This window comes from Phoenix dactylifera, chromosome 15 (genome assembly GCF_009389715.1).
Source record: "Phoenix dactylifera cultivar Barhee BC4 chromosome 15, palm_55x_up_171113_PBpolish2nd_filt_p, whole genome shotgun sequence".
NCBI classification, from domain to species: domain Eukaryota; kingdom Viridiplantae; phylum Streptophyta; class Magnoliopsida; order Arecales; family Arecaceae; genus Phoenix; species Phoenix dactylifera.
This window is the reverse complement of record NC_052406.1, coordinates 6,367,827-6,378,199: the sequence shown is the minus strand read 5'-3', so window position 1 is coordinate 6,378,199 and position 10,373 is coordinate 6,367,827. Positions and strand designations below refer to the sequence as shown.

At 36.8% G+C, this 10,373-nt stretch overlaps 1 protein-coding gene across 4 annotated transcripts; it reads left to right on the top strand.

Annotated features, from left to right (window-relative positions):
* Positions 1 to 5,063: 5,063 nt before the first annotated feature.
* Positions 5,064 to 8,468, top strand: LOC103707947 (F-box protein FBW2-like). 4 transcript variants are annotated; one of them, XM_008792676.4, is made up of 3 exons: positions 5,064 to 5,198; positions 6,145 to 6,489; positions 7,473 to 8,468. In XM_008792676.4, the coding sequence occupies exons 2-3, from the start codon at positions 6,182 to 6,184 to the stop codon at positions 8,131 to 8,133; spliced, it is 969 nt and encodes a 322-aa protein (XP_008790898.2). In that variant the 5' UTR covers positions 5,064 to 5,198; positions 6,145 to 6,181; the 3' UTR covers positions 8,134 to 8,468. The 4 variants fall into 4 exon arrangements, with proteins under 4 accessions (XP_008790898.2, XP_008790900.2, XP_008790897.2 ...); XM_008792678.4 differs by having other exon boundaries at positions 5,075 to 5,193; positions 7,473 to 8,440; XM_008792675.4 differs by having other exon boundaries at positions 5,084 to 5,383; positions 7,473 to 8,440.
* Positions 8,469 to 10,373: the final 1,905 nt, after the last annotated feature.

Here is a 10,373-nt window from a genome sequence, read left to right as displayed (position 1 = left end):
AACCAAAGAAGAGGCATGTTGATCATACTTTTTTTTTTTTTTTTTTTTGGACCAAACGAGCCCTAAATAGTTATATGAGGAGGAGAATTGTGAATAATTATATATATATATTTGGAACGGATTGCGGATGAGTTTTACCGTAACTTATTTCTAATCCGTTAAAAGAGTTACATATAAATTGGCACTCCTGTGTACGGGGATTGTAAGCGAAGCGGCAGCACTCCTGACGAGATGACCTTACAATGTGGCGTGTTGCTTGGCAGGCAGGGCAGCACATTTATTCTCCCTTCGGGTATCGCAAGCATCCCATTCATCTCACCTGCCAACGCTGGGAAGGTGAAAAGATGATAAATAAGAGCAGCGGGGCCCCATTCAATGAGTAACGTGTACTGGGTGACACTTTCACATTCATCTCAACGGCGACGCAAGGCAGCACCATCAGCCTGAGGGGATCACTACTCTGCTTTTGGCTCCTTGATTGCTGTGTTTCAGTCACTTTTTTTTTTTCTTCTTTTTTCTTTTTCCGTGGCAGTGTTTCAGTAGCTTAAATGCTTGGGTTTTTGCGAATGATGCCCTCAGCGGCAGCCTGAAGCCATCTTTTTCTTCAAGCTGTTAGCTAGACTTCAATCAGCGTTGGATGCTATTATCCCTCTGATTTTACTTTTTAGGAACTAAAGGTGTGCACTAGAATTTATGCACGTAGGGACGCAGGCACCTAACATGAATCATATCTCGCAGTTGGCCGAAGAAAAGGTCCTTCCGTATTCATCTCCGACATTGACAAAGCTGAACTTACTTGGATGACTGTTCTCCATTGTTTGGGAATGGTTCCAACGTTTCGTGGTTTTCATCGGGTTGGTCCAGCGCAAACTGCTATCGTCTTCTAATATGACCATAATGTATTCTTTATTATTGCCAACTGCTAACTGCCCATCTTAATAATGAGATCTCCAAAGGCTAAACTTCGTTGAGGTTTATTATTCCATGTCTGTGTAACAGTTTCAGAGGTTATAGATTTTATGCATCTCCTCAAGAAATGAAGATGAGCCACTGCATGCTGCAGCTTAAAAGGGTAATCCTTCTCCATCTGAATCATTGATGTGCATTTGAATCACTCTTTTTTTTTTCTTTCTTTCTTTAACGAGTTCTTCATACAATACGTGTACGAATACACTTAAGAAAATCACTTGAATCATTCTTTGGTGGCCAGCTATTTGGCATGCAGCTCTACCGATGACAAAATTCATAACAACCACTCATTTGGTGAAGATGAAATGTTTTACACTTTCCTAGACCTGTTTGGGGGAGGTAATCTAGTATGAAAAAATAGATTTTATATCAAATTATTATATTTGAAAAGATAAAAAAATAATCGAGATAGTAAAATAAATGGTGGATTCCAGCTAATTTTCTGAGAGATGAAGTAAAATAAATCCCATCATGAGGGTGGTATCTATTTTTCCATACTGGCTTTCTGAGCAATGATAATTTGAAAATATTATTTTTTGATGAACATATCCTCATTTATTATACCAATATTTAATTATATTATATAATTAATATTAATTATATTAAAAAATTTATTAATGAATATTAATTATCAATAAATAATTAGTAAAAATATATTAATTATAAATAAATCTCACATAGGATTTATTCATAATTAATATATTTATTTATATACTTAAACATACTAAATTTTATTTACAATAAGAAATATATTTTCTAATATATGTATAATTAATTTAAAAATATTTAAATTAAATATTATTTATGTAACTATGTGCATAACTCATGTAAATGTATTCCAATATTCGAAATAGTCAATATTGACCGCGTGTATGTAAGTGGGCCATAAATCTGAAAATATTTCTGTATAAGATTACCGCTAACAAAACATATTAATCTTTTTTTGATGCTATTTTTCAAAGTAATTTTTTTACCAACCAAATATGGTAAAAAAAATTTTCTGCGATTATTTTTTTAGATAAATGATTTTTAAGAATCATTAGATTATCTTGTAATCCAATATACCCCAACCAAACGAACCCTAAAAGGAAAATATTAAATGTTATCTAATAAAATCTTCTCGATGGACAAATTAATATAATTGAAAATGTTGAACAACTGAAAAAAAGAACAATTTGGCTAAAGAGAAAACTTTTTTTTTTGGGTAAAAATGACAATTCATATAGCTCTAACGTGAGTACATCCTGCCAAGTCAGAAGAAAGTAAAAAGTATAATGGGGGCGATGTGTGTCTCCCGAAATACATGTACTGCCTGGTACTCTTCCAGCTCCATAACCAGCCTGCGAGTCTCACGAATAAGTGGATGATCATCTCCATACCTGTCCACACCCCATATCTAGTCAATCACTATAGAGGAGTCCCCCTCGATGTACATCTGCTCGGCATCGAGCACCCGTCTCGCTTATGATATACCTTTCCAGGCCGCCCGAAGCTCAGCTCCGACCACCGTGAGTTCTAGCGTGCGGCGATCCCCTGCCACAACTAGTCTACCGCAGTGGTCTCTTATCACAAATCCGACACCTCTGGACCTTTCGACCACCGCCACGCTGCCGTCAAAGTTCACCTTGAGATGACCAGGGGGTGGAGGTACCCAAGAAACAAGGGCGAATCTGGGCCTTGTAACAGCGGAATGAGTACCCCAAGTATCTTTAGCCATCTCAAGAGAGAACATAGCAGCACATGAGGTGACCTCCCCGGCCTGAAGCACTGCTTTGTCCACCACCATCCTCAGAGAAGATCTCCTGCCCTCCAACAAGCCTACATTCTTAAAAAATGAACTTATACATTTGAAAATACTAACTACCTTAAAATTAGAAAAACAAAAAAAAAGATTGTTATAATATTTTTATATTCTGCTTAAAATGAAAATTGGAATCACAAAAACAGATTGCAACAAATACCATCATCAGGAAATACAAAGTCAACCAATCAAAGAAAGAGAGAAATGAGAAAAAAATGAGAAGATAGGATCAATAATTCGGAATCCATGAAAGTATCTCAACAAGTCATAAGTAATTTGTGCATGAGATGGGAAATCCATGCAATACTAAAAAGGTTCTCGATTTATTTTATTATGTGAGGACATTTCAATTAATCACCTGGCTAGGGAAAAGGCATTCACAATAATTTAAGAATTTCAGCTCATTTAAAGAACATTGTTATTACGGTCAGTATATCATACTGAAGATTTTTACAGATATCTATTTAAAGATACATGGTATGCCCATTATTGAAAGGGCTCAACCCCACACCCTTTAAGTGGCCTGGGTAGGGCTGCAAGTGGGATTAATGCGCCTGTAATTTATCTAGTCCAATGTAAACCGACATCATTTGAGTTAGATTTTGATTAAAGAAAAAACTTTTCAGATATGGATTAGGTTTTGAATTGCTAAGTGATGTGATCCGAACTTGAACCGACCGGAAACTAATACATTGCTTCATGGTTGTTATTAAAATTTTAAAAATAATTTGTTTTTGTTAATAACCTTTTATATAGTTCATCAATTTATGTTGTCGATAATAATTTATATGTGCTTCTTAATCAAGCTCGTGCAAAATGCGTTTTGACATTTTTATTTTTTGTTTATTTATTTTTTAGTATATTTTTTATTACTGATTGTTAAGTAGAGGAATGTGATGATTGAAACAAGCCTCTATTTACATGTTTAAGATATGATTAGATAATTAATTTATATTTTTTAATGGGTCATTTCTTGGTTATTCTTTGGACCTTAAAATCTCGATGGGTTAATAAAATAATTTGTAAGTCAGACTTGATCCAATTTAAATCATAATGGATTGGATTAGCTTTAGTCCAAACATCTTATTATGAATTAAATTTGGGATCTTCCACTCTGAAATCCAAGTTCACCTCCTTGCTTAAAAATATATATAAAGGTTTTACAAATTAACATATTTTCTTGAGTACTTGATCAAACTAGATATGCCATCCAATATAGAGCATTCAATTGAATGAATTGAATTGAATGTGAAGGTGGTCTATACTCATCCCTCCCTATAAAACTTACAGCCATATATATATATCTTCTCTCTTAACCAACCAAAGCTTCCAGATGACTTATTTAAGGTTAAATACCTCCTCTTAAGAATGAACAATTTGATTTTTTTTTCTTCAATATTTTTTAACTAAATTCTCGAAGGCAGATAGCATACCAACCAAATTAAGGCTCGTTTGATTCGTGAAAAGAATTTTTGTTCACTGAAATATTTTTTTTTAAGAAGCTGATTTCCGAGAATATATGCCTGAGAAAATAGTTGTGGCATGTTTGGTTGATCACGAAAAAATGATGTATTTTAGAATGGCTTATATTTGGTTGGGCATCTATTTTTTTGGAAAACTTGTGTGAAATATCTATTAAAAACTTTATCTATAGATTTTGATGATTTAAGGATAGTTTTGGAAAAAAAAATTTAATTCCTAATTAGTAACAAAGTAGTTCTTTCATGTCTTTCATAGATTTTTTTTTCTAATAAAACATGAAATCTTATTTCCCAAAAAATACTACTTTTTCAATTTTTTTAAAAATATCAACTAAATATTTTTTTTTTATTAACCACATTTTTTTCATTCTATTTTCGCAAACTAGAATCCTTAGCATGGCCATGAACTATGTCAAATTCTGGTAACTAAGCTTAGGAGGGGCAAAAATTGACCTGATTCGAAAACCCCACCGGATCTTATGGATATAACAGCCAATGGACAGTATACCAAATAATCAGATGGTCCAACAAGAAAGCTTCATTTCTCATTTTTTAAACTAATATCTATATTTATTTTTTTCTGATGTGAGAAATGCTTCAATATTTCAGCAATTTTACTTTGGAAAAAAAAAAGGAACAGCAACAGCAGCATAATATTAACAATTTGTTTGCATGCAAGTAGTTTTTTCCCCTCCCGTCTTTATTATTATATTATTTAGTAAAGCCGCTACAAGATTCGCGCCCACGAGCAACTGCTCCCACACAATCTCATCAAAATAAAAGAGAAAAAAACAAGCATTTTCTCTCGTTTTCTTATATAAGTCTGGTTTCTCCTCCTCCTCCTCCTTCCTCTCTCTTTCTCTCTCCCCCTCGCCTCCCCTCCCTTTACTGTTTGTTGCAGATCAAACGAAGGGGCCGAGTTGGAGCTCTTGTATTTCTCTTGTTGGGTATCTCTTCATATATGGTTTCTTTTGTCCGTTAAATAGAACAAAAAAAAGGGGCTAAAGAGCACTTCTTTTTCTCATTTGCCCTTTTTTTTCCGATTTCTTTGTCGTTTGGGTCATGGGCAGTGGCCCAAAGAGGATTTGACAGTGTTTTCCGCACTTTCTCTGGACAGAATTGATGCTTTTTGGTGAGTAGGATTTAAGGGAGGCTTCTTCTCTTGTGCTGGAAGTAATGCTCCCCTGTGGGTCTTTGATTTCTTGATATTTCGCTTTTTGTCTCCTTTTTTTACTTTTCTTCCGCTGAATCGGTGGCAGTTTGACGGAAAAAAATGCATTTTTTTTTTTTTTGGCCCTTCTTCCGTAATTCGAGCACCACTTTTTCTTTGCCCGTTTCGGCGTCTGGGTTTCGATCTCTTCGCCCCTTTCTCTTATGAGTAGCCTACTATCGAGCACTCAAAGATTTCTTTTTTTCCTCCCATCCATTTTATCCTATTTATGCTTGATTTCTTGCTTCTTTTTTTTCTGCATGATAATTCTTTTCTTTTCAATCTTTTTTATTTGCCAAAACGATGGGAGCTTAAAAGAGCCAGTTTTGGGAGATTGTTCATGACTTTCTCACCGAAGATGAATTCTTTTCTTATTTCTAATTCAAATGGAACCAATTTGCCTCCTAGATCTTGCCTGTCATCAATTCTTGCTTCTTGGTTTCGATTTCTTCGGCTCTTCTTGTTGATCTGGGTGGCGATCCATTGAACGAAGAGAGGTTACCATTTCCCCCGTTTTTCTCCGTCTTCTTGAAATCTCTTTGACTCATTTCTCTTCTTTGGCTCTCTGGATTCTAATATCGTCTTAGTCCGGTAGATTGGAATCGGAATTAGCTGCATTTTGAATCATTTCTTTATTCTAGATCTTGACTCTATTTCTCTTATCGATCTCGGTCGTTGGGCAGGTCTGCAGGGTGGTGCTTCTCGTCCTCTGTGAAAAACATGGGGGAGTGCAGTGAATTCAGGGGATGGGACGAGCTGATTCCTGATGCTCTGGGCTTGATCTTTCGAAACCTTTCGCTTCAGGAGATCCTCACCGTGGTCCCCAGGGTCTGCAAGGCTTGGCACCGGGCGGCCTCCGGGCCTTACTGCTGGCAAGAGATCGACATCTTGGAATGGAGCCAGCGCTGCAAGCCGGAGCATTTGGAACGAATGCTTCAGATGCTCATTGCCCGGAGCTGTGACTCCTTCCGCCGGCTCAGTGTCTCTGGACTCCCCAGTGATTCCCTCTTTTCCTTCATTGCAGACCAGTAAGTAGAACTCCTCTGAGTAAAAATTATCCTGTTCTCTTGTTTCTACAACTTGACGTTAGTGGCTGAACAAATCATCTGAATTACTTAACCTCAAGGATCACATTATGGCAAGTCAAGCAACCCCATCTTATCAAAATTTTATCTTTTCTTGTTGCTCTAGATTGCTGGCTCTCTAATGATGTATCAGTGCTAATCTTAACTTTGGCAGAATTTTTCTTTTTGTTTGTAGGCTCTCATATTTTTCTGATTTGGCTAGCAACTCAGAAAAGTTAGTAGGAGATAGTTCCAGGTTCACATTGTGGAGATGTTAGACAAATCTGTCCCTAGGTTCACAGCAGTTGAGTATAAATTTTTTTTTTTTTTTTGGTGCTTTTGGATTTCACATTTCATGGTAAGGTTAATGAAATAAACATTTACAGGAATATGAGATACAGCTGTGGTTCTTAATAAAAAGATCTGCATGGACAGGTTCCCTAAATAGTTCAAAATTGAGAATGTGGATGACTTTTTAAGATGTAAATAGGCTATATCCCTTTCATCAAATGTATTTGTTGTTTTAGCATCGCTTTTTTGTCCGATCTATCTATTTCAGTTGTCCAAGTGTCTTCTATTCTGATCGCTTGGAGCACTAGGCTGTCATCAGATCCCCCTTTCATAGTTATAGGAAGCTCAATTCATGATCATGGGAACAACCTCTATGGGAAGAGCAAATATTTGGGATCATCTCTTGGCGCTTTTCAGTCAAAGTTGTAGCTTTCAACGATGCATATAGGTTTTGCATCTAATTCCTCTGATATGCTCTGCAATTCATGGTTTGCATCATAGCTTAATGCTGAAGAGAGCCACACTTTAAACCAGCTTTAAAATTTAAATAAGGGATTAGGTCAACATCTTGCGAAGGCCTGATACTGAGAATTGTTTTGATGGTCATTTGTTATGAATATCTTTCATCACTTTCTATTTCTTTTTGGTTTTGCAAGTGCTGGTTCCCTTCAGACCTTAGAGCTGCCAAGGAGTGAAATAAGTGACTCCATTGTTGAACATGTTGCACCAAGACTGTCGAACGTCACTTTCTTGGATGTGAGCTACTGTAAAAAGATTGGTGCTTGTACCCTTGAGGCATTTGGCAAGCACTGCAAGGCCCTTGTGGGCCTCCGCAGGAGGATGCACCCACTGGAGGCGGCGGACAAGGCCTGCCAAGATGATGAGGCCCATGCCATAGCTTGTACCATGCCTAAGCTTCGCCATCTCGAGATGGCCTACCACCTCCTTACAACCCGCGGGGTCCTCGAGATCCTCTCGCAGTGCAGGGATCTCGAGTACCTCGATGTGAGGGGCTGTTGGGATGTGAAGCTTGATGACAAGTTCCTGAAGGAGAGGCATTCTAGTTTGAAGGTGTTGGGACCTCATATTGTGGACTGCTACGAGAGGACCTTCTGGGATGATGAGTGCTCAGATTACTCGGATTCCTCCGTGTACTCGTGGGATTTCATGGAGGACGGGGTTGATGTCTACGAAGGGGAGAGCGATCACGATAACTTTTGGGATGATGAGCAAGATCTGGCAGGGTTGGTAGTTAGGTTCTATGGTGGTGGACTAAATTTTGCCTTTGCTGGATTTGATTGGCCTCCATCTCCATGAGTATCCTTTGCTTGCTTTTAAAGGACTGCCTCCTCCTCCTTTTCCTCCTCCTGCTGCTGCTGCTGCTATCCAGCTGGTGCTTTTTAGAACCGCTAAGATCTACTATAAATCCTATTGTATCTTTGCTTTGAAATGTTTAATGGGATGCCTTTGAGTGTAAACTTGAGTGCTTACATGAAGCAAATTGAAGCAAATTAATGTGCTTGGACCTCTTTGTTCCTTGCTAAGGATACCTCTAGTGGATAATTATTTGTATTTGTTCAGTGAGTAATGTGAAATCACTTGTATATGAGAAGTTATTCCTGACATACTAGGGTGAGGCAGGCTGGGAGTCATTTGTTGAAACAGTTTGCTTGTCATCCAGAGATGAATCAATACAACCAAGTTATCAGTACTCGCCATGTGCTTCATATTCTTGCTCAGAATGCACTGACTTGCGCACTATAGCTTGATCTTTTGGGGATGGAGGTGTGTCAAAACCGGATAAACACCAATTTCAGTGATGAAAAAGTGCTTTCTGAGGTATCTGAATCTTTAATTTTTTTAATCTCTACAGGGGAGAGGACTGAATCAAAGCAATTTGAATAGAGTTCTATAGCCACTTTCTTTCACTCCACTGTTCCAGTGGATCCCGTTGAGAGGGTGCTGTTTGTATGAATTGTTATTTTCTGTGGCAGGGTTTGGGTCATTGTATGTGGGGTCATGGCCACGAGGAGATCTACCGAAATGGCAGGGAAGAGTGCCAGTTGTGGTACCCTTGGGGCCTTGTCCTTTGGGTCTCAGGACTGAGAGGGCTAAGCTGTTTTTCTGAGAGAGACAAAAATGCTAGCTGGTTCTGAGTATGTCTCTCTCACAACTCCAAATGAGAGCAGTATCTTCCACTGGTAGGTAATGGAATTGGTGCCGTGCAAGAAAAGAGAGAGAACTATGCAACTATATGTCAAGAACTTTACTTACGCCCCATAATTGCTTAATTTAAAGATATGGATTTGGTTGGCTCCATTATTGTTCAGGAACTGGGTATATTTTCTCTCTCTTTTTTTTTGGGTAATGCATGGACTTAATTTTAGAATGAAATTTTGGAAGCTTATTTAACTTTTCAGGTTATGCATGGGAAAGTTTTATAATTAGCCTATGTTTGTACGCTCTGTATCATCTTAGACCTGTGAAATTGGAATATATATATATATATATATATATATATATATATATATATATATATATAGGCTAATTATAATGTAATGTATGAATTAAAGATCTATATTCAATAAATCTGTTTTTGATTGGATGACATCTGTGTCCATTTTCATTATCAGGTATATATATATATATATATATATATATATATATATATATATAGGCTAATTATAATGTAATGTATGAATTAAAGATCTATATTCAATAAATCTGTTTTTGATTGGATGACATCTGTGTCCATTCTCATTACCATAATCCTGAGTGGTTTTCCCCTACTTCTCTTGGATAAGTGGTCGAGGAATAACTACTAATAAGATACCCACTGCACTAAACTTTATTTTCTACATCTAGCATGTAATAAATCTTTGTTTGTAATTGAGTATACTATTTGTCTTTTATGGTCGCTTTGATATTTATTGTTTTTCCTTTTTTTTTTGCTAGATCTCATTTTTTTCTCTATTATTGCTTTCTTTTAAAAGTGATGCCCTTGTGATGCCATTTAGACGCATAAAAAGCCAGCATTGAAATGACTGGTGGGCTTACATGAATTGGTGCGTTTCAAGGCTTGTCAATTGAATCATAGCAGTTTCCTTCTTTGTAATCATTCTCTTACATTTTTTTTCCTGCCATATTAGTAATTTCGTGGCTTATGACACATTACTTGTGGCATTCAAACCAAAGTAACACCAAAATCCTCGACGTATGTTGGATCTCAATAAAAAAAAATTTACGCAAAAAAGATAATTGTCTTAGCATAACCAAACAAGTGGTTCAGTGCAGAATCCAAATCAAATACATATTTTATACCTCGTTTGCTGAGAGGTTGTAACTATGTTTCTAATCCAAAATCTTGAGATGATATTAAAGCAATCTTATTGTAGGCTTATCCTCTTGCTCAAGCAGAGCAACTAAGAAAAATCCTTCAACTTTATTTTCTTTGAGGCTTTGAGCATGAGGTGAACTGGTAAAATACTATAAGATTGTGGTTGCAAAGGGTTTGAAGGGTCAATCTCCAAGTTGCTCTGGCTAGAAATTCAGTGCCA

Coding starts and splice junctions, on each gene's coding strand:
- LOC103707947 (XM_008792676.4), top strand. CDS start 6,182: ATGGGGGAGTGCAGTGAATTCAGGGGATGGGACGAGCTGATTCCTGAT. Junction 6,490..7,472: donor TTTTCCTTCATTGCAGACCA/GTAAGTAGAACT, acceptor TGGTTTTGCAAG/TGCTGGTTCCCTTCAGACCT.